The 24,021-nt window shown below is 38.1% G+C and overlaps 2 protein-coding genes, 2 long non-coding RNA genes and 1 pseudogene across 6 annotated transcripts; 1 reads left to right on the plus strand and 4 right to left on the minus strand.

The window, feature by feature from the left end:
• LOC147516457 (uncharacterized) lies at positions 1–861 on the minus strand. Its single transcript, XM_086593278.1, has one exon. It carries the CDS (start codon positions 859–861, stop codon positions 1–3), a length of 861 nt encoding a protein of 286 aa, XP_086449404.1.
• A 3,824-nt stretch (positions 862–4,685) lies between these two features.
• LOC147516458 (uncharacterized) lies at positions 4,686–6,732 on the plus strand. Of its 3 annotated transcripts, none has more exons than XR_015211047.1 (5): positions 4,686–4,965; positions 5,146–5,247; positions 5,363–5,726; positions 5,866–6,016; positions 6,130–6,732. It is a non-coding gene; the product is annotated as an uncharacterized LOC147516458 (long non-coding RNA). The 3 variants fall into 3 exon arrangements; XR_015211045.1 differs by having other exon boundaries at positions 4,742–4,911; positions 5,431–5,726; XR_015211046.1 differs by having other exon boundaries at positions 4,823–4,965; positions 5,431–5,726.
• A 1,645-nt stretch (positions 6,733–8,377) lies between these two features.
• On the minus strand, positions 8,378–17,403 carry MFP2 (multifunctional protein 2). Its single transcript, XM_086589053.1, has 18 exons — positions 16,939–17,403; positions 15,640–15,711; positions 15,492–15,557; positions 15,348–15,404; positions 15,186–15,253; positions 14,607–14,688; positions 13,783–13,838; positions 13,385–13,687; positions 13,223–13,309; positions 12,298–12,472; positions 12,055–12,176; positions 11,810–11,973; positions 11,443–11,697; positions 11,202–11,323; positions 10,300–10,421; positions 9,168–9,316; positions 8,931–9,069; positions 8,378–8,633 (listed from the first exon to the last, which is right to left on the minus strand). Exons 1-18 carry the CDS (start codon positions 17,024–17,026, stop codon positions 8,598–8,600), a joined length of 2,163 nt encoding a protein of 720 aa, XP_086445179.1. The 5' UTR covers positions 17,027–17,403; the 3' UTR covers positions 8,378–8,597.
• Positions 17,404–18,281: 878 nt separating this feature from the next.
• Positions 18,282–23,622, minus strand: LOC147516460 (uncharacterized). Its single transcript, XR_015211048.1, has 3 exons — positions 23,419–23,622; positions 19,466–19,498; positions 18,282–18,717 (listed from the first exon to the last, which is right to left on the minus strand). It is a non-coding gene; the product is annotated as an uncharacterized LOC147516460 (long non-coding RNA).
• LOC147516461 (proteasome subunit beta type-7-B-like) lies at positions 22,140–22,901 on the minus strand (annotated as a pseudogene).
• Positions 23,623–24,021: the final 399 nt, after the last annotated feature.

The following is a 24,021-nucleotide window of genomic DNA, read 5'->3' on the forward strand; positions in this document are numbered from 1 at the left end:
CTACCAATCAGGGTAGCCAATCACTTCATAACATCTCTCCTTGCTATGACCCAATTCTCTACAAGCACTGCACTTTTTATCTGCATAAGGATTGGATTTACCTTTAGGGTGGCGTGAAGGACCAAAGAAACCGGGTGGAGTACTGGTCTTGCTATGAACAGCCAAGACAGAGGATTCAGTGGATACAGAGCACCCCATAGCCTGTTTCTCCGATTGCACCTTACGAATGTAAGCATAGCTTTGCTCCAAGGAAAATATAGGCTCCTTGCAAAGAATCTCTCCATGCACCTGATCATTCTCCGAATCCAATCCACGCAAAAACATATAAACCCGCAATCTGGACATTGTTGACGTCTCATGAACTACAGCTGCAACATTGCTATTCTGGGATGTCACCCTTTGATCAATCTCATGGAACATGACCACCAATTCATTGTAATAGGAAGGAATAAGTCTCCCATTCTGCTTCGCTTCAAAGCATTTCGTATTCAATTCAAAAATTCGAGTTTCATCAGAGTCATCATAGAAGGTCTTCTCCACAGCCTCCCAAATGTCTCTTGCAGTAGGAAAATGAATATATCGATTCATAAGAGAAATCTCCATAAAATCAATAAGCCAACTTTTCACCTTTTCATTATCTGTTACCCAAACTTCATATTCGGGCGAATTCATATCCAATTCAACCTTTGCGCCAGTCAAAAAACCAATTTTTCCCCTTGCTCCAATACGCATCCACATGAGGGGAGCCCATATGGTATAGTTGGACTCATCTAATGAAAGAGTTTTTGGGAACGCGGAGTTGTCTTGTGGGGTGTAATGGTGATGAATGACGTTTGAAGAATGGTTGTCAGATTCAGCCATTATAGAAAAAAAAAATGAAAAATTTGGGTTTGGGATTTAGGTTTTGGAAAAAATTTGGGTTTGAGATTCAAGGATTCAAAGATTCAAGGTTGTAATACGCAGCGGATTTTAATGGTTTGGCTCCAATACCATGTAGAACCAGAGGATTCAATTCAATTCAGTTGTATATTTACTTGATTGAATTCTAAAGAGATTACAATTGTTTATATAGAGATTACAAACAAAGAAACAAAACAGTCGGTAACTTGAGAAACACGAGGCACGGGTCGTGCTCCTTCAGGCTTTATCTTGAGCGCAGGTCGCGCTCTATACAAGAAAAGTTATATACATCTTTCTACATGTTGTACGTGTACTAGTTACACAACAACCTACAACATATGGCAGAACATTATTGAACATGTGTCGATCTAGATGCAGTTCTAGATGGCAGAATCATAGTATCCTAACAAAACATCTACCGACCGTGACTAATTTGTGCATTCCAGAACGACCAACACAATTTAGGTTAGTATTTCATTTGACCGAATTCCTTCACAACAAAGCGAGTTTTATGCCTTGGATGTAGATTATTCTCTTCATGCTTGACTTTGATGATCCACTTATTCTTGAGAACTTTTCTTCTTTTCGGTTTCTCAACTAAGTCATAAGTGTGATTCTTATGCATGAAACCCATCTCATCTTGTATGGCCTTCAACCACTTCTATTTGTCTATACCTTCAAGAGCCTCTTGATAGTACATAGGTTCTCCACCATCAGATAGTAAAATATACGTATGTAGTGGGTACCTGGTTAAAGTTTGTCTTCTCTCTCGGATCTCCTCACCTCATCTTCTTCTTGCTCAGGTGGTGGTTCAGGCACTTCATCTGTATCTTCTATTTCAATAGGTTTAATCCCATCATGAGCAATAGGATCATCGTCATGAGCTTTAAACCCATGGTTCTCTACATTCTCAATGCCTTCTGCATCTTGTTCCATAGTGAGAACTTCTGGTTCTGAATCAACAAAATCATCAATGAAAGCTTTTAGAAATCTGTTATTGTTTGGTATTCCAAAAACACAACATCTCGACTTCAGATTACCTTCTTATTGATCGGATTATAAAGTTTGTAACCAAACTTCTCATCCCCATAACCCAAAAAAATGCACAGTTTGGCTTTGTCATCAAGCTTCAATCTCTCATCCTTGGGAATATGAACAAATACCCTGCACCAAAATACCCTCAAGTATCCATAATCCACATCTTTGCCTGACCACATTCTCTCTGGATAATCACTACTTAGAAGCTTCTAAGGCAATAGGTTGATCACATGTACGGCTGTGTGCATTGCTTCTACCTAATAACTCCTTGGTAACTTAGAGTGAGACAACATACATCTCAACCTCTCTACAATGATACAGTTCATCCTTTCGGCTATACTATTATGTTGCGGTATCTTAGGAACTGTCTGCTCATGACGAATCCCAAGACTCTTGCAATACTCTTTAAACGGCCCAATGTACTCTCCTCCATTGTCTGAACGAATACACTTCAAAGGCTTCCTTGTCTCTCTTTCCACTATGATATAGAAAGTCTTGAACACACCAAGAACTTCATCATTGATCTTCAGACTATATGCCCATATCTTTCTTGACTCATCATCAATGAAAGTCAAGAAGTACAAAGCTCCCCCACACGGGACTTCACTTTCATAGGACCACATAAATCCGAGTGTATTAGCTCAAAGATATTCTCCTTTTGTTGAAAAGGGAATCTTTGGAAAGACACCCTGTGTTGCTTTCTAACCAAACAATGAGTGCATCTATTTAAATGCGTACCTTTAATGTTTGGCAATGCCTTTTTCTTGGCAAGAACTTCCATGCATTTCTCTCCCATATGACACAGTCTCTTATACCATAGTTCGGTGAAAGCTTCTTATTGTGCCGTATTTAACTCTGCTTTACACAAACTAGCTTGTGTCTTGTAAAGCGAGCAACTCTTCTTTCCTTTGGCTACCACAAATGAACATTTGCTTAGTTTCCATACCCCATTGCCAAACGAGCTCTGGAAACCATCATTATCTAACTTCCCAGTGGAAATTAGGCTTAGCCGAATGTCAGGGACATGTCTTACATCCTTGTGTGTCAAGGTGTAGCCGACATTGGTTTCTACATGAACATCACCAATGCCTATAATTTTTGAAACTCCACTATTATCCATCTTTACCTCACCAAATTCACCACAGCTATAGGTAGTGAAGAAACTCTTGTGCGGTGTGATGTGATAGGACGCTCCGGTATCTATCACCCACTTTGTATCCTGGTATGAGATACTAACACAACACTCACCACAATCTGACATAATCCTCACTAGATCATCGTCTGCTATTGCGGTAGTATCTCGGTTTGTGCTTCCGTTCCTCTTTACCATGTCTTCAAATACATAGTTATTCTTCTCATCCCTCTTCAGTGTTCTACACTCATATCTGAAGTGACCCTTGGTGGCACAATAGTAACATTGTCTCTCTGCCTTAGGAGTTCTAGTTTCACCCCTAGATTTGCTTATGTCATCACCTCTAGAATGAGGTGGTTTTCTGCTCTTACCTTTCTCCTGCTTCTCTGTGACAAAGATCTCTGAGTGAGAGGAGCTACTTCATAAACCCCTTCTTGTCTCCTCATTCAACAATGCCTCGGTAACCATTTCCATTGAAATGATTCCATCTGTAACGGCTCCACCAAGAGAAACTGCTAGAGTCTCTCAACTGTCGGGTAGAGAGTTCAATACTAACAAAGCCTCAACTTCATCACCCATATGAATCTTCATCAAATGCAATTGATTGATGGTATTATGTACGTCATTAAGATGCTCGGACATTGAAGAATGTTTTTTGTACTTCGAGTTAGCAAACTTCTTAATGAGTAGCACTTAGTTGCCTGCAGATTTCCTCTCATAAGGTCTTCCAATTTCTTCCACAAGCTAAAAACGGTAGTCTCTTAGGATACATGGTTGAAGACACTGTTGTCAATCCACTGTCGAATGTACCCAATAGTTTTTCTATCAAGCATCTTCCAATTTGCATCGAATACTTCTGTCGTTTTACTCCTCCATTCTCAATGGATTGTGCCAAGTCCTTGCAATAAAATAAGTCTTCCATCTTAGCTTTTAAAATAATATAGTTACCTCTTTTTAGACTAATCATGCAAGTGTTTATAGAATAATCCATCTCAACAAGCTATTTCAATTCAAATCTCTTCTTATGAATTTTATCAAACACCTTCGGAATAAGAGTTGGATAACAATATTTGTGATTGATTTAACCACGGCTCTGATACCACTTGTTGGGGAAAACGATACCAATCGATCTCCACTAAAATAGCTTGCACTTGGACAATCTACTACTCCAATAAAAAAATTAATTTTTCACTACAACCAATAACCACAACCTAAGTTATCGAGTTAACTATCACAAACAAGCAATATCAATGTAAAGTAACTTGCCACAATGAGACACAAAATGTAACGTTGTTCGGCTAATGATGTCTACTTCCATAAGAGCAAATTATTTTATAAATATAGGAATGAAGATTACAATCACTCCTCTCAAGTCTCTCCAAACTTACTAGATCTTTCTTCTCTCCTTACAAGATTTTTCTTTTTGCAAGGGTTTTCTCTTAATTTTGGTTTCTCTCAAAATTGGGTTTCTCTCTAAGACTTGATTACTAAAAACCTAACTTTGGCTTTTATAGTAATCTGAAATTTTGGTGCAAAAACATGATCTCAATTTTCTGGCGAAATATCGGAACTCAATAAGTAAAGGCAAGAGTGCAGGTGCGCTCTAGAATGAGGCATAGGAGGGGGCGTGCGCGCCTCCTTCTTGATCACATTCGAGTATCATTGTTTTGCGAAGAGCATAAAAAAAAACTATTTTCTTTTTACAGGCAAGGACGTCTGCACCCTTTGGTCAAGGCAAAGTCGAGTGCGCGCCCTCTCACCTCTTCACACGAACAATACTTGTTTTGCCAATCTTCCTCATGTGAGGGATAACACCAACACTTAGGACTACGATGGATTTGGTACTACTTAGCACTATAGTGGTGTGCTATGTTATGACTGTTTTCTATGTTCAAGTAAATCTTTAGTTTGTACTTTGAACTTCATATAACCTACTGTTTCATGTGTAGTTTTAGGTTGTCTGCTCTGCAATATACCACGCTAAGTAACTAGTTCCATATTCATTCACCTTTGATGCATATTGTTTATAGAAATTTTCTTCTCTTTCACATCTTAAACCAAAGTTGTGTTTTCAGATATCAATCTTATAATAGGCCGGACCGCTTCGATCAAGAGGTGGAACATTTGCGCTTAATGTTTTAATAGAGCATGGGTGGATACATAGACCATTAATTTTGGTAAGAAAAAAACACCATAATCTAGATGATTCTGTTTGTATTTGATACCCTGAAACTTACATTCATTGAGTGTCATTGCTATTTTACAATCAACTTTAGTTTGAATTGTGATCAGGTCTAAAATAAGTGACTTCAGTAAGCTCAGCACTTGTATGACATTCTTAGTATGTGGTTGCATGACAGTTTCCTGGACAGTGATGATACTTCAGATGTAGATATTCTCCTGGCTGAGGGGGATGGAGCAGTGAAGAAGAAGAAGAGGAGACACCTAAGAGAGGAGATGATTTCACATTTCTTGAAGCTCTTTTGTGAAGGCTGATTTCAGCCTTCTATTCACAGTTGGTTATGGAGTAACAGATTTCTGCCCAGATTGGGATTCCACAAGGTTCGAGTAATACAACGATGCTGTTGTCAATTTTCAGCCTTTGCAATTTTTTGGGGCGTTTAGTTGGAGTTGTTATATTTGAACATTTTGTCAGGTTGGTACTCACTCTTTAACATCAACATGCTATAGGCTATAGCAAAGTTCCACAACCTTAAGGGGGCAACTACCTTAAAATTTGCAATGTTATTTCATGTCAGCTCATTTCGATTTGGTATGAGTTTTCTGCATTGCAGATCTAAGACAATCCCTCGGACAACTTGGATGACAAGCAACTTGTCATGGTCTTAACTTACCTCCTGTTTGCCTCAGCTCTCAGTGGAACCCTTATTTATGCTACCACTTCTTTGCTTGGGATTGTTATGGGTACAATTCTCTGTAATAATGGTACAAACTGCAGCATCTGAAGTTTTTAGTTTGAAGCATTTCAGTGTAATTTACAACTTCATGTTGTTAGCCAATCCTCTTGGTGCACTTATCTTTTCACCTGGGCTTGCTAGGTACGTGTATTAACAAAGCAGCAAGGACTTAATCTGCTTAGTTCAACTGTCTCCTGCAAAAAATTTGGAGCAACTAATAATCAGGTGAGACAGTAATGGCTCAAAGAGCAGCAGGGGCAGTCTTTTGGAGCCAAGCAGGGACTATTGCAGGAGCAGCTCATAGCAGGTTTAGTGCTAAAAATGTTGAGGAAGCAAAACTTAAAGCATATGAAGTGGCCACCATACTTATTAGAAGGTTGGGGGTTCAACAGGTGGAATTTTGTTGAGAGAACAAAGCTGTGATGAAGGCATTAGGAGAACCAGAATCAAGCCATAGCTGGAATTTGTCAAGCCTTAGGGATTGTATCGTAGAAGGTGTATGTAGTTTGAATGGTTGTAGGTTTATTTGGATTAAAAGATGTCAGAACTTTTTTGCTCACCAACTGGCCAAATGGGCTATGCATCAGTTGGATGAGGCTCTCTCTTTGTTTGTCAGTGTTGAGTAGTTGTATCGGACCTGTTTATGCTACTGAAAGGGGGAAAAAAAAAGGATCTTCAGCCCAAAGAAAAAGACTTTTCAGTCCTTGGAATGAGCATAGACAATGTTCTTTCTGAAGTTTAATGCAATTGTTTGTCTAATGAGCTCATTTCCAAATTGCTTACAAAATTTTAAAATGTTATTCATTATTTTTTATGGCGGTATGGAATAAATCATCGCTCCTCTTGAATTTAGTTATGCACAAGTTAACTGAAAGCTTTTTCTTCTCAAAAAAAATTCCACCAATATAAAAAAAAAAAAAAAAAATCAAATCCAATTAACTTTTTTGTAGAAGTTAACGGTCGGTCGACACGGTATACTAGTAGTTATATACTTTTGTTCAACTTTAAGGTCTTTAATTCATTCTTCATTTCCCACTTCCATCTACACTCTGTTTCAGTACTTTAGTTAGTTTCCTTCGTCTATGGTCGTCTTTTTATGATCACTATTTAATAAAATGCCCTCATTCCGGTCATGTTGCATGTATGTGGATCCCTACTTCTAAATCCTTACGTATTCTCATTTCGTTTCAAGTAGCGTGTCATAATCCTTGTGTTTGTTTACATTCGACTTAAATTCAACTTCCATTTGATAATTAGGGCGATAGGGCAGGGAAGGAGAAAGAGCAGTGAGACTGTGTTAGCTGGTGAAGATGGTTTAGGCGCTTCCAGTGTGGCATTGTGCACAAGGAGAAGAGGCTAGAGCAGTGAAGCTGTGAGAGGTTAACTTGTTTCAGGTGCATATTACAATCATAAACTGCAGTTGCTCAAGTGGTTTACTTTATTTCCTCCTTTCTCCCATAGTCCCATCAGACTGATTTTGTTTACTATTGAGCAAGCTTAACAGAACTACAGATAGCTTTGATGTTGTTGGGGCCTTGTAATGAACTTTTTTGTGCTACCACATGTTCTGGAATTTTAGCAATAAAACATTAGGAATTGAATGTCAGATGATGATGAAAAACTCATTTGATAGCTATTTTGGCACTGAGGTCGTTGAATCTTTTTATTGGGAATCGGAGTCCGCCATTAGCAATCGTTGAGCGCTACATAAACAAAATTTGCTTATAGGCTTGCCTATGCAATGGGTGGGACGGTGCATGAAACCCAGTTAGCGGCTGGAAGAAAACCGCACTCATTTAAGTGCAAACACACGAGAGCAGAAGCTGGTCAATCTATAACAAATGTAGAGAAAAGTGTTCCGCCTATACCGAGTTGTCGATCAATCCTATCAGCAAGTTTCTTCAGAGTATTTTTTAACACTTACAGACACCACTGAGGAAGGGTCACTAAGACTGCACATAAACAAGATCTCGAAGAAAGATTTTAATTATTTCGAAACGAATATCACCTAATCCAAATGATGCAAATCTGAATCTCACCACATAATTATCATCACAAAAAAGTTTGTAAGCACCATAAATCTCACAGCTGATTTAAAATAATTTAGTTAGAACTTCCGCTCCAACTCACTAATTTGACCTTTACCCACAAAAAAATAACTAATTCGACTGACTATACCAACTCACTTTTTGGCTAACGTTGATTTCCAAGTGATGCTTATCTCCATACGAATCAATTATGATCAGGCTAGAGAGTCACTTTAGCGAGTCCGCCAAGAATTGTTCATAATTAGTGAGACCGACACAGAATTTTTTGGAATTTAAAGATTTTTAGGAACATTTTAATTGTTATCTACTCTATGAGTATCTAGCCTTTTCTAGACTAAATATCGAAAAAAATATTTTTGCTGATGAGGATACAAAGAGCATAACAACCTCAACTGGCAGAGTACACAGAATTATTGTTGCAACTTATGACACTTACTTTTATCTTCCTAGTTTTACAAAACTCTCCAATCCTGCATTATTTAGTACTCATTCAATTATTTTGCCTCCTGGCTTCTGCAGCAAAGAGAAGAGAGCACGTCGACAAGAATGTGACCAAAGATCTTACAACCGAGATTTAGCTTGCTCCATTGGCGCACCCTGCATATAGATAAATCACAGGGTGAAACTCGAGGACTGGACAAGGCATATAAAATAGACTAAATGCATAACCACATGGTATACCAATTATTAAGACCATTCAGTGGATATTATTAAGACTATTCAGTGGATGTCTTCTGGATGAAGAACACAGAACACACCAGAATTTTGATTGCAATTATCTTTGCATGTTCAACGTGTATGTGGCAATTGGGATAGTCAAATTTCATTCAAAGTATAACATACATTGCAAGTTTATGAAACGTGATAATATATAAGAAAGTCAAGATTTTTTACCAGAGATGCCCCCTTAGAAGCTCTTTCTGCCAAGTAGGAACAAGGTTTGAAGAAGTCTCCATACATCTTCGTCCATTCCTCCAATCTCGAACAAATGTATTTGGAACCAAGTGAATCAGCCCAAAATATGATCCCTCCCCTGAAAAAATGTGTTCCAATTTGACTGAAAAACTACACACTTTCAAAAAAGAGGACTAAAATATTGGACCATTCCTACTGTGAAAAGAAAAGACAAACCGGTATGGAGGGAAGCCCATTCCCATAACAGAGGCAATATCAAGATCTGATGCCTTTACTGCAATTCCTTCAGCAAGGACACGGCAGGCCTCGTTGACAACAGGGAAAAACAGCATCTCTACAATGTCTTTGTTTGGTAACTTCGATAACTGTGGATAGTATTTCTTCTGGTTACTAGACAAGTGGAAGCCAGACAAGGGAAAAAAAATCGAGAAACAATTTCACCAATCCTATAGTGAGTTGAATGGAAAATATTAATATATAGATTAGCTCTCTATTGCAAGTGACTTTGCTTAGTTCTATTTGAGACGGACAAATAATGTCTCACCCACTAAAAGAAGAAAAAAAAAATGATTCAGGTTGCTAAGCCAAGCGGTAAGGAGAACATGATAATATAAAGATTTGTAAATAACAGAATCCCAATATATCTATAAATTAATATTCAGAAATACTATAAAAAGGAGATGCAATTAATACTCAGAGAGCTTAAAGCTTAAAAATGGAACCTTTCACTCTAATAGCTGTGTCAACTGTCAAAAAATGTTACATAGTCAATTGTCATAATCTCAATTTCAAGTCAGCAGTCCAGAAAAAGAAATTGAGACTGGGAACACTGAATCATATCATAGGAAACACATCGCAAATGCACATCTCATTAGCTCAGCAAGTTTTTGACACAGGTTCAACAACACACGAGGTTGTCCAAAGGACACTCTTATAAAGATGGTGTCCCCCAAGCCGGTATTCAAATCGAAAATAGCTTTCATTATGGAGAGGGCACAAGTTAGGAGCCATAAATTCATGATATGAAATGGATCCCTAAATCTACATCATTGCATGTTATAACTAGATGACCGGCTGCTTTTGGGGGTCCCAAAATTTTATAGTTATTCTTCTACACCTGAAGGTACACAGTTTAGCATTTATCAATGATTTTAGAAAGATCGTCTTCTTTAGAAGGATCGTCTTCATTAAATTCTTCGATGATTTAAGTGGTCCACAGGTCAATAAGTTGATTTCTAACAGAGCGCACCGAAGCAAAGAACTTGGTCTCGATTTTTACTTTTTACAATCTGATCACGACACAAATACAAGTTAAGCTCGTGTGTGTATGAGAAAGAGAGAGAGAGACCTTGGGATCAACTTTAACCCCGGAAATGCTCCTTGCCTGTTCAATATATTTCTTTATTTCAGGGTCAGGGCTAGCCTTGCGTCTACCATCATAGACATAAAAACCTGTCCGAGTGGATTCGCCTGGAAATCAAAAGTAAAACAACAGCAAAAAAATAAATGCTGATAATAATAATAATAACAAAAACAACAATACTAATAGTGAAAATAATAACAATAATAAAAATGCATTGGATATAGTACTCACTAGTTTGCATGCCTATGCATATCCACCGGCTATTTTAAAACTTATCTTGATATAACCCGTTAACTGGAAGCCTCAATCCCGTTAATAGGGGGAGGGATGACTTAATTTAGAAGTGTGATTCCCATTTTAATAGGTGAGGAATTCCCGTTTTAATAGATGATTTAATTTAGAAATGTGATTCCCATTTCAATAGGGGAGGAATTCCCATTCTTATTCTTTTTTTATTTTTATTTTTTTTAATAATTAAATTTTATTAATGTAGGGCAAGACCAGAAAGGCCACTACAATTAGAGTATAGTGAGGGAGGAATTCCCATTCTAATAGATTAATTAATTTAAAAGTGCTAAAATTTCCGTTTTCAACAAGGGGAGGAATTAATAGACTTTGAAAAATACATTGAGTGCGAGTTTAAATATTAACTAGTTTGTATGCCCGTGAATATGCACCAGCTATTTTGAAACTTATCTTGATAAGAAGTCGTTAACTGGAAGCTTTAATAACCCATTAATAGGGCAGGGATCCTATTGCCTTAATTTAGAAATGTGATTCCCGTTTTAATCGATGCTTTAATTTAGAAGTGCTAGAATTTCTGTTTTCAATAGGGGGAGGAGGTCCCGTATTAATAGAAGAGGAAAAAAGAAAAGAATGTATGTTACCTTGTCTCTTATCCTCTTGCATCATAGGAATTATCATTGATTTGTAAGATCTCTCAGGAAAATTAACAACATACTGGAAACCTGTCGAGACTGCGACCCCAAAACCAACTAGATCAGCCAATCTGCATCAATAGAGGAAACATTGAAATGCATATTCAGTGTTACAATGGAGTCCATTCTTAAGAACGAAAGAGTCTTCAAGATTCTATGAACTGCATAAATACGTTGAGTCATTACATACCTAAATGGACCCATGGGCATTCCAAATTTGGTCACCACCTGGTCAATTTTATATACATCTGCACCCCGTTCTACTAGGAAAGAAGCTGCTTGTGGGTAAGGGAAAAACATCCTATTGACTGCAAAGCCTGTGCAGCTCCCAACCACAACTGGGGTTTTTCTGATCTTTTTCCCAACGTCAATTAAATCAACAATTACTTGGGGGGATGTTTTCTGGGTACGAACTACTTCCAAGAGTGGCATGACATGAGCTGGACTGTAATGTTGATTGGATCATGAAAGTAGATGGAAAACCTGTTAACCATTGTTTGATAATAGAAGCACATTCACCAAAAGAAATAACAAAAAAGAGTATAGCAGATCTCTACCTAAAGAAGTGGGCTCCAATAATCCTATCTTGAGCCCGGGTCTTTTCCCCAATCAAGTTCAAGTCTATTGTGGACGTATTACTAGCTAGTATGCAATGTGGTGAGCAGTACTTTTCAAGATCGGCAAAAATTTGTTGTTTCAAAGATATGTTCTCAATAACAGCCTGTTTCAAGATGCCATGACACAGACCAGTTAGACATCGAAACTAATTTTTTACTGTAATTGAATCATAACCTGGACTCACCTCTATGACCATATCAACGTCCCTAAAACTTTCATAATCAAGAGCTCCCTTCAGAAGAGAGTAGGTTTTCTCAAGCTTCTCTTGTGTCATTTTCCCTTTCTTGACACTACTTTGCAAATTTCCTGAATAATTTTTTTAAGAACATAAGTTTAGACGAGAAAATACTATCAACTGTACAGTAATAAACATACACAAAGTATAAAAAAAGTGAAATAACTATAACAAGAGATAAGTGCGGCTAACCTTTGACTCTACCAAGCCCGGCTTGTAGGAACTTCTCATTTACTTCTTTAAGTATAACAGAATAATTACAGAGAATTAGTGCTGTTGCTATTCCAGAACCCATCAATCCTCCTCCAAGAATAGCAACTTTTTGTATTCTCCTTGGAGCCAAACCTAGATCGGTAGTGCCAGGAACCTGTTGCAAATTAACAATAAAATGTCTTAATCATTCTCATTACTTTGGGTAAAACATTGGATCAAAATAGTCAATTCGAGATTAAGATTACAAGATCGGAGATGCCAAAAAAGTAAATTTCAGTGAAGGTCTAGAGATATGCCTAACTCTAATTTAAGGAACACCATTGGCCATGATCTGCATTACAACTTTATGTCAAATGTCCAGGGCCAGTTCGATGGAAGCATTAAGCATCCGATGCAATGAAGATTGAACAACAATTGAAAGAACAAATTGTTCATTGTATATCTTAATGAGGATATCGAATCTGGTTGCCGGCACTGGCATTATATATTTTGAGGAAAATGACTGACCAGTATTACAAATGTATGTATATGAGCAGTTAAATTTGTGACTCCTGAATTTCATGAAAACACTGAAATGTTCTAAACTCCAATTCAAACTGAGAGACTTTTTCTAATATCCAATCTCAAAATTTTCAAGTCATGAAAAAGTGGAAAAAGACAATATTTTAAGAACCAGCTAGTTCAATCGGTCAGTAAATAAATTCAGGTAATTGTAAGCAGAATCTGGACTCACTATTCAAGACTACTGAGTCAAACAGGTACTAAGAAAATCAAATCAAATAGATATCAAACTATGAGACAGTGAAATTTTAAACTTAATCCAATCACTTACACAAACATCTGTGCCTTTGTGATTTGATTATGATATAATGATACTAGATAAAACAATGGCATTTTGTAGTACCTTTGTAGTTCCACGTTGAGCAAAGAATATGTGGACTAAACTCTTGCAAGTATCCGAATGCAGAAGTTTCTGAAAACCTTCTACTTCCTGTTACAACCACAGACACATCTCAATTTTCACTTTATCTATAGCTCGTAAAGATGCCAAAAAACAGATGCATACCTTCCAAAGTCCAGCGCGGGCCCCAGAAACAATACCTTCTTCTATAGCATCAATACAGACAAGGGGGTGTTCAAGATTTGGAGCTCGTTTTCGAGCCTGAACTCTAGCGAAGTTGAGTATTTCTCTGGCCTCGCCAAGAGGCTCTAACTTGTCTGTTTTATAAAGAGTAGCAACCCACGGCCTTGTACACTCAACCATATCCAAGGCCCAGCGACGGGCGACATTTACCACCTCATCTGCGAGAGCTAAGGCATCCACGAGGCCCAGGGCATGAGCTTCTTCCCCCTTAATTGGCTTTGATGTCTGTTGAGACAGGCAAAATTAGTTTGGCAGAAAACCTCACTTAACAGTATACATACATAAAAATAAAGAATGTATTAATGATCTCAACAACCTACCAGCATCATTTCAAGTGCCTTTGAAAGGCCTACAAGGCGCGGAAGCCTCTGTGTCCCTGAAACAATACATGTGAACTTGGTAGAAATTAGAAAAAAAAAATGATTCCAGATCACACACTCACTAAAAGCTCAAATGTACATACTATGCTATCAACCTGTGACCTTTCGAAAAATTTACACACCCCCCTCTCAAATCATATTATTTTGTTTTACTGTGCGCGCCTGTGTGGGTGTGGGTGGGTGTGTGTGTGTGTGTGTGTGTGTGTGTGTGTGTGTGTGTGTGTGTGTGTGAGAGAGAGAGAGATTAACATTACTTCGTAGAGGATGTTAGTGTTATAGATTTTACTTACTTCTGACTACTTGACAAGGCCTATATTGTACAGTAGATTTCTTCCACAATAATAATATATAAAGCTAGACATAAATGTATGTTCACCTCTTTAATATGTGCCTGGTGTCTGACCATATCTGAACCCAACAGACAAATGAGGTTCAGGTAGTCTACGCTTAACTAACTCACTGGGTGAAAATGGAGAAGTTACAGACTTACAACATTACCTAAATGTAGCATGCAACACAATCATTTCTACTATCCCACAAGAACCGCCTGAGTTTCACGTGTAGGTCTAGGATTGCACCAGAAACTATTGTTTAATTATGTTAGACTTCCTTTGTGTCCATGTGCGTGCATAATCTGTCAAAGAATTTCTGTAACTAATGATAAACGCTTTCCTCAGCATAAGCGTATTCTCCACCAAATTACTAATGCAGATAATCAGAATCTTAGATTGTAATGTTTCACACATATCGAGTAACAATTTTACCTCCAAAGCCAGGAATAATTCCAAGTTGAAGTTCTGGAAGACCAAGTTGTGCTGTGGATGTACAAATGCGTGCATGGCATGCCTGCCAATGTAAGAACAATCAGGAAATAGATATGTAGAGCATCTCCTAAGAGCTATAGTTTGGATCTTGTGGAAGGATAGGAGCGTGGGGATATTTGAGCAGCTAGAAAAATATTCACAAGGTAGTGGAAGGGATCAAAGGGGAGTTACGAGATAGGGCATGTGCTAAACCATGTTTGGGGTGACCTACGAAGACTTTATTTGTAAATTGGGATACCAATAAAAGGGCTTGTAGCCAGGTAGAGGGTCATCTTGGGCATTGTGTAGCCCCTTGCTACGTGGCCTATTATTTGCAATGCTATAATTTTATCGTGTTAATAAATTGAATTTTACCAATAAAAGAACAAACAAAAAAAAAACTCAAATGGACAAAGAATATTAAAAATGAGTTTGCTTTTTCAACTTAAGTGCATGTCTAAGCAGGTCCTAGAACTTGTGTGTCAATTCTTATAGGAGCTTGGTGCTACTAAGTCCTACAATACACAGTGCATCACATACCATTGCGACCTCTAAACCACCACCGAGGGCAAGACCATCAACAGCGGCAACTGAAGGTTTTCTTGCACCTATTTTAACAATACAATTGTAAGCATTTATCTGGTATCATGGTATTAAAGAAAGTCAAATAAAAAGGAAAATCATTAAACCTCCAACAGGTACCTTCTACAGTGTCGGTTATAATTTCTATCGATATATAACCAGGTTTGGGCTGCTCCACTGCAAAAGTCACAAATGGTACAGTCAACACATGATAGTAAACAGTTGGATTGCTTGGATGTAAAGCATACAAAACAACAATCATACCCTTTCCTCCTTGAAGTCCACCAAAAGCCGTGATATCAAAGCCTCCAGAAAACTTGCCTCTTGCTCCTGCCCAAGTAACTAAACTGTTTACTTCATGTTTTATTCCTTCATAAACATATTTAAAGTTTTCTTTTTACTACAACTGTACCTGTAACAACAATTGCTTTCACGTCATCTCTTTGCAGAGCTTGTTCATAACTCTCCTTTAGGCTGGCTAGTACTGAAAAAATATGTAATACAAAAAGTGCATGATCAACAAATGGTGATCAAAAACAGAATTTCAGGCAACAGCAAAATTTATACTTCCAATACTGCAAGGGCTGTTCTGAGCAGTTGGAACTTGGAAGTAACGAAATCTCAAACCTCAAACCAATTACGTTGATCAAGAATACATACACTAAGTATCCAGATATGCCTCACTATAGGGTAGTTTAGAGTAAAAGGCGTCCTTAAGATGCCACTGCATCCTAACGCTTCAGGTGAAGGGCAAGAGGCGAGGGCACCCACCCTAGTGAAGATAGGGCGCAAAAAACGGAAAGGTGTTTATAGACTATTTTTTAATATGAGTACTTGAAAATTTAAGGAGGTTAACAAATTCAAGTACTCTAAACTTTAATCTATCAAAATAAGCATACTCACATTACTATGCGAATTTTACGTAATTCTCAAGTCGCAAATAATACAATTAAGTATAAACCATGAGGAACGAGTAGCAAACATGAAAAATATCAGTCATACGTAAATTGAAACCAAGTCCTATTCTAAATACAGATTTAACTATTAAAAAACATTAAATATCAGAAAAACAATGACGAGTTACTTCTCCTCCTATTTCTATTTAAAAAATCCTAACCATGAGAACGGTTGTTCTCAAAGTATGAGTGTTTTTCTACGGTCTAGAAATATCAAGTTTCCAGCCCTACTTTGGAAATGTTAAAAAAGTCGTGGAGATGGTCTCCATGGTGAGAATAACTTATCCACCAAAAATCAGCCCTTAAGTCATATTTTAGGGTGCAGTGGGGAAGGTCATTGTATAAAAAAAATGTTGTGTACATAACCTACTCCTGTATATATAAACTACATAAATGTTTGAAGGTTGTACAAAATTATTACTGATTTACCCAGATCTTGGTTTCAGGGTACTGATTACTCCCTAGTTTCTGCATGCTCACAATATAGATCAATTAATCCTTCAATTTTATGTATAGAACTATCAATTTTTTTTATCTCGATGGCATCATTGCTAGTAGCGTTTATCAATAATTTGTCAACATGTAAAATTGGACAAGTCTAAAATTTAAGATTACATTATCTAGTATACAACGTACTATAGGTGGATCAAGAAACTATACTATGGTATTATTTTACTGTTTGTAAGACATCATATTCATACACAATTTTTTGATAGATGGTATATATAATACGGTGATCACAAATAAAAGGTTACCATCCAAGGAAAGGGAATTAACAGGTGGATTAATAATAGTGATTAAAGCCACCCCATCAGCTCCAACTTCCATAGTTGTCCTTCCCATCTTCTTCTTCTCTCTGTGTTTTTCTTTCTCTCTCTGTGTAGTTAGTCTGAATGAATTGATGATCAAGTTTTTCTGTTATTTCGTGACGTAAGAGAATACAAAAACTTACTATATAGAGACAGAGATCTGAAAGTATTATCTTTCTTGAACTACTCAATCCACGTCAGCTCAGTATTAGCTGCCACGTTAGTTTTGTTCAGTAAAACTGCTTCCTCAGGATAAACATGATATTTTACTGTTTGGATTATACAAGGTTCGAGGAATATCCAAGTGTTTGGAGTTTGGATATACAGTTTTTTGCAAGGTAATGGAAGTTATGGAACAATCATAATTTGTTGGGGTACTCTAATTGGTTCACAGAAAATAATAATAATCATAATTGGTGATGATTACGAGGGTCACACCTTCCAATGTTATCAACACAATCCAGACTCTCAAACCCATTTGAAGCCCACATTTGAGCAGGGGCAGATCCCAGGGGCGTCCTCAGCTGTACACCCTCAACTTTTGGCAAAAACAAAAAACGTACTAGTACCATAGTACAAAATATCGAGATATGGCAAAATATCGACCTCTGATTTATGAATATGTATCGTGGATATATCTCCCTGTGTGGGGATATATTACATTTGGGCATCTGTAAATATCGTGGATATATCGAGATATATCGATAAATATCGACAAATATCCACAGACTATGTGTGGGTATTTCTGACTGTAAATATCGTGGATATATCTCGATATATCGACAAATATCGATAAATATCGATAAATATCTATATTTTCTTTGAATGTGGTAATTATAAAGGTTGAATTTGATCAGTCCTTACAAGTGTGAATAATGGAGAAGATTGTGATGGGTCGAGTTTTGGTAGGCTCGCTTTGGGACGAAATGCCCTACATATCAAGATTTTGTGATGAACTTGAATCAAGTCGGACATTGTTCCCCTTTCCTCTGTCGGCTCAAGTCCCTATCTTGATGAGAATAAATGAGCTTTTAGGCGATTGTATTTATAAAAGCGGCCGATGATGCTTTCACGACTTTAACTAACACGGCTTCACGTTGAGCGTTCGCCCATTCGTGCATGTGCGGGTTGTCACCTCGCTCGGGCGAGGTGTTATGTTGTAACGATCTATCATGAGTCCTGGAGGTTATCACCTCGTTCTAGACAAGGTGTTATGTTATAACGATCTTCCATGAGTTTTCCTGATTCGTGTTGGACACATGCATAATATATATAAATATATTATTCCCTCACAGTCATACTTTTAATATAAATTACTCTCTAATACTCAAAAATACACTTCAGAATTCCTACATATTACATTGACTTTTCATTCTTTAACAATGAATCTTGAATTTTTTTTCTACATATTACAATACTTGTTGCACTTGCACTTAGCGTTCAATCATATAAGCATCTATTAGATCTTCTGTTGTGATTGAATCCATGATGAGAGCGTGAAGGCCTGTAACCCTGATGTCCATAGATGTCTCGCCTATAGAGTCTATCCAACACTCTAACGTCTTCAGGAGACGACCAACACAACTCCAATCCACTTCATCAGTTGTCAATATGACGTGTTCAATTACATCACTTGCCAAAACTAGCCCTTCAATTACACTATAACAATGATTCCTTCACGTATGAATCTTCAGCACAGATGCGCACACACAAGAACAACTAGCCCTAGCATTTCCAGAGAGATAAGAGATAAGAGAACGAAGATAACAATAAAACAAATCCTTTGAATACCAAAGACACGTGACATCTTTAATTATTACAAAACTTCGGGGCGATGATATAGACCAACTAAGCAAAACCTAAACTACACGAGACGTAAAAATCCTACAAAAATTTGTGAGTTTCCTCCTCAGTATTTTCGACATTTCATAAATTTAAATCCTGTCATAACCTTCAAATCCAATAAAACTACACCCAACTACTAAAAGAAATACTGATTCGCAGAACCGGCTACTTAACCATCTCGACTAGTGCTAGTTAAGTCAAGTAACCAATCCTCGAATCAAAAAATCCTACAAAATTTCGCAGAATTTCCTCAGTATTTTCAACATTTCATAAACTTAAATCCTCATCATAACTTGGAAATCCAATAAAACTACACCCACATACTAAAATATATACCGATTCAGTAGAACCGCGGCTTTAACCATCTCGACTAGTGCCGGTTAAGTCAAGTAACCAACCCTCAAATCAAAAGAAAACAATTTATATACAAACAAATCCCAGAAACCTAATATAGGTCTTATACAATACAAACTAACATACATACATCTCTACGTTATCATAACAACCTCAACAATATACATCACGCCCTCCACACTACTTATACATCAAAACCCATCTTCCAAAACAAAAGAGCTCAAATATGATACAACTTCATCATAAAACAAATAAAATTGATCAAATACAATACCTTCTAGCCGCGATTAGGTCTCCCACTGCTGTTCTACATATGCGTTCCAACACAGAACGCACCCCCATGCAAAAAAACATATTACGAGGGGTAAGCATAAAGTCGATGTAAGTGATTTAGGGATAAGGCGTGTAGTTCCTCCCTCATAGGCATCGTAGTTCCTTATTCCCCTTAACAAAATAATCAAAGTATCATATACGCGATTATACAAAATAACTATATTTAACTTTTCTTTTACCTTTACCCAAGTTAGGTTTTCATAGGGTAGACACGCGCCCTGCACAAAGAGTTAGTAGGGTCTACCCTCTTGCAAATCACAATTCAATCAAGCGAATATAACTAACACTTAAGACATTCGTAACTTAACTATATCATCATATTTTATTTATAACATTGCAGAAAAATATCCTTAGCCACGACCACGATAGTCACTTCTACACACTACCGTGGATCGATATACATATATCCAGAAACGACAATCTTTGGATCAAACATCGCCAAAGATTCCTGTGTACTTCCTCCTCTGGTGTATCTAGGGCGCCCCGTTCTCGATTCCACTTCAATAGAAGGTAGGTCGTTTCTAGGTCCTCATATTTGTCGAGCGCGTTGTATGCATCTTGTGCTTCCTTGGCAACGACCTTGCATTTCTTGGCATACTTTCGATTCTGACAGCCCTCCTCCTTCCTTGGCGTTTGCATCGCCAATGTCATCCTCTCCAACGCCTCATCATTTCTCTTCTTCGGCGTTCCTCCGCCTCCCTCTTCTCCATCTCCTCGGACAGCCGGAGATTTGCCAACTCGTCCTTCACCTTCTCCATTTCGCCACTCTCCAACTCGGATGCGTGCTATCTCGCTTCAACTTTTGATATCCCGCAACAAATGCATAATAACACATAACATCTAAGTTCAGATCGCTCACCAAAAAATAAATCAACACCTCACGAACATCAAAACTTACCAAGCATTGAGCCGATCCATCGCTCTTAGATTCGCCTTAAGCTCTTGGTGTCCATCTCCCTCCTCTGTCCCCATCCAAGATCGAACGCCCAGGACCACGGCTTCGCGATCGGGGCCACCTTGAAAACTGCATCCGTTTTCTTCACGAGCACTTGTCCCCTGACCGCTCATCAACGTAGACCAGGCGGCGATCCGGTTCGTCACCGTGAGACTATGGTGTTACGCTTCTTTTCGCCTCCCTTGGTAAAAGCGGCGAGCCTTTCCCTTTACAAAGCAGTCCATTCCAAAACCCGTTACTGCATCCACTCCCTCCAAGACGGGCATCCTCAAGTTCAATCCCAGCTTGACGTTTCTCCCGCTTTTTCCCCGGTTCGCCGGTGAAGTTTGCGGCCAAGATGCAAGGGCGACCTTTGGCCACCTTTGCGCCCCTCTCCTCGAGGCACCCGCCTTCCGCCGGCTGAACTTCCAGAACAAACTCCACCTCCTCCAAATTCAAAGCGGAGACCCTCCCTCCTATTCCCCCGAGGAGCAGGCCGGCAGAGTACCAGCCCTCCTCCTCGGCCGGTTCGTCGAGCAGAAATCATAATCCTCGACAACTCCGCGTCCCCTCCAGGCTGCTTCGACGACCTCACAAATTCCACTTCACTTGCAGGACGCTTTCCTGAACTAGATGCCCCCGCATCACTACGTTCTTTCACCATCCTTTTCCTCTCCTCCCTGGTCACCAGTTCGCCACCATCCTTTACAAAATCCGATATACAATACTTTCTGTTAACGTGATAGGGAAAAGAAAAGAAAACACATGCAGAATATTAAGCAGCAAATTATGTGCATCTGCCAAAAGTAGAGAAACAAAGCTTCTTTCCATAATTCGTAATACTTAATCTGTCTCTGTAGTCTGTATGTTCAAGACTCAAGAGTAGAAAGCACGCTACACCATTGGTGACTTGGTGTCATGGTGTGTAATATACACCACTTGGAAAAAGAAGTAGTTCAGCTACAGAATCATCTCTCTTTTGGAAATGATAGAAAAAGAAACACTTTGGATAATGAGACCGTGACATTATAACTAGAAGTCTAAAACACCATTGCAATTTTGTTTTTTTTTTACTCACAGTGTCGTCTTCTTTCATTTAATCTGGAACAGTTGGCAGAACTAAATAATGAACAAATATACCGACATATATATGACAAAAAAATAGGCTTGTTGTGTTAACATTTATTGGACCACAACTTATTTTGACAATATAAAATATCAACTACTCCCACTGAATTAATATGTTCTTTATGAGTGTGGCCAGTATGTCGCTCCTATAAGTTCTCAAATTGGAACAAATAGCCCCTATACCTATTCATTCCGGCAGGATTCGAGGTTTATGCTTCTCCCGCCAGCAGACCCTGCTTGATAGAGTAAAACCTCTCTGCCTCTAACTAAAGCCTGGAAAACTACTGCTTTTAAAGCCTTAAGCTAGAAAGTCCTGCCATCTATATTCAAGGGAGCACCCTTCTTTACAGTAACAGGAGACATTGCTCGTTCCCGTACTTAATCACACACAGGTTTCTCTACTGTTTTATCGTGTGCTATTGTTTTTTTTTAGAACATCACGTAATCAAGTGGTTATTTAAAATTCGTTGCAATGTTCAGCTTCATATATAAAAGGTCTTCGGGACCATACTCTGGTAAAGCATTTCTTTTCTCCTTGAAAGTCGGGGTTATTTCACTCTTCCATTTCATCTCCTTCTGCCAACACCAGGTTCGCCATCAATGGGATAATCCTAGTCGACAAAACCTCAGTTTGACCCCTTGCAAAAGAGTAACCCTTTGAGCTGACATAAGTGCGAGGATTTGGCAACTGGTAATTCCTCAGGTAATCCGTCTTCCCCTTAGTTATCACGCAAACATCAACATTGCTACCACTAAAAAAATCATTAAAAATGCCTGCACATATTGCCTTGCAAACAAGCTTAATACCTTCACCTCTATAAAGGCCTTTTTTGTAGTTTGACTCAAACATAGCCATTGCAGCCAAAGAACCCGAGCCCATTGTCGCATAAGGAAGTGTATCAGTCGACCCATGAGGATATATAGTATGCAAATGAGGTCCAGTAATATCCCATGAGGATATATAGTATGCAAATGAGGTCCAGTAATATCAACTCCACCAAGTACCAAAGCAGCACAGACATGTCCTTGGTAACCGAAAAGGTGAGTCTTTAATAGTGTAAAAGCTATAACAACCCTCGACTCACGACTAGTTGCCTCTGGCGGTTATGAATCAAAATCGCGAAATGACCATGTATGTAATCGCCTTCGGTATCGCAGCGGTCCCAGCCCACAACAATATATATTAGGTGCCATATAATGAATCTTCTCACAATTCTTATCGAACTATAGGTCCCTCAGTAGCTCTTGTATCTGCTCCAAGTATAATTCCATCCTGGAAAACTAGGCCGACGATAGTCATATTCATGTAGTTGGTTACCATGCTCTCTCTGAGATAACTTTTGAGCCATATATCAATCACAACCCTGAGTTCGAGGTTCCAGTTGTTGTAGTTCTCGATCACTGAACCAGTATCCTGCTGTAAATGGTATGCCCATTTCTCTATTTACGTGTTAGTAGTACTTTTATTTTTATTATTTCTTTGTACTCGTGGTTTCAAGTATGAAGTCAAGCGAAAGTTTGTTTGGACCGAATCACTAACTAAACATTTCACTGGAGCGAACATTTCTAGCTGAGACCAATTACCAAAATAAGATAACCTTGAAAACTTGAAAACTATTACTAGTGAAAAGAGTTCTGTAGCCTCACTTGACCCTAGTTTGCAATATCATGCTAGACACGTTAAAGTTCACATAGAAGAATCAGAAGTTAAGTTACTAATCTATTAATAAAACAAACTTTTAAATGAGTGCTAAAACAAATAACAGTATTTAGAGTTGGAAAGTTATACATGAAGCAAATAATCATGGATGGGAGGGGACAAGAAAGCTTACCTTATTGAGCTCTGCAATTGAATTTTCACAAGCACTGCAAGAGACCGAGAGTGGAGAAGAATGAGCTTATAGCCATCAAAATTTCGCGTGGGAGATAGAGTAGCTCGCGTGGGAGAGGGTAGGAGTAGCCTTTTTTTTTTCTTTGTCGGTTTGCAATCACCAGCCCTTTTCTTTTTCTTCTTCTTCTTCTTCTTCTTCTTCTTCTTCGTCAGTTTGCAATCACCCAATTCTCTTCAAAAATATCGTATAAATCACACATATCGTGGAAATATCGCGAAATATCAACAAAAATCGTTGATATTTACACTGGTTTTTATCCAAATTGATATCGCGATATTTATTTACCCTTCTCTGAAATATCGATATATATCGCGATATATCGCGATATTTTGTACTATGACTAGTACAACAAAACAAAAAGAATGACCGTGTTTACTCCTATAGTCCTATAACAACACATAGAATATATACTATCTCTACTATCTCTTTGATTTGTTTCATAATATTGTAATTTAACTAGTTGAAGTAAGTTGAGAGATTTGTTAGCAATTCGAGATACGGCAAAAATACGGAACGGAAATAATTCAAGAATTATTCGGTGAT

Source organism: Coptis chinensis, chromosome 2 (genome assembly GCF_015680905.1).
Source record: "Coptis chinensis isolate HL-2020 chromosome 2, ASM1568090v1, whole genome shotgun sequence".
NCBI classification, from domain to species: domain Eukaryota; kingdom Viridiplantae; phylum Streptophyta; class Magnoliopsida; order Ranunculales; family Ranunculaceae; genus Coptis; species Coptis chinensis.

Excerpts from the sequence above, each read along its gene's own strand:
- LOC147516457 (XM_086593278.1), bottom strand. The coding sequence starts at position 861 with ATGGCTGAATCTGACAACCATTCTTCAAACGTCATTCATCACCATTAC.
- MFP2 (XM_086589053.1), bottom strand. The coding sequence starts at position 17,026 with ATGGGAAGGACAACTATGGAAGTTGGAGCTGATGGGGTGGCTTTAATC. Across the intron at positions 15,405-15,491 it reads TGGACTTCAAGGAGGAAAGG|TGGAGCAGCCCAAACCTGGT; the intron begins GTATGATTGTTG and ends TGACTTTTGCAG. Across the intron at positions 14,689-15,185 it reads GTGGTTTAGAGGTCGCAATG|GCATGCCATGCACGCATTTG; the intron begins GTATGTGATGCA and ends TTACATTGGCAG.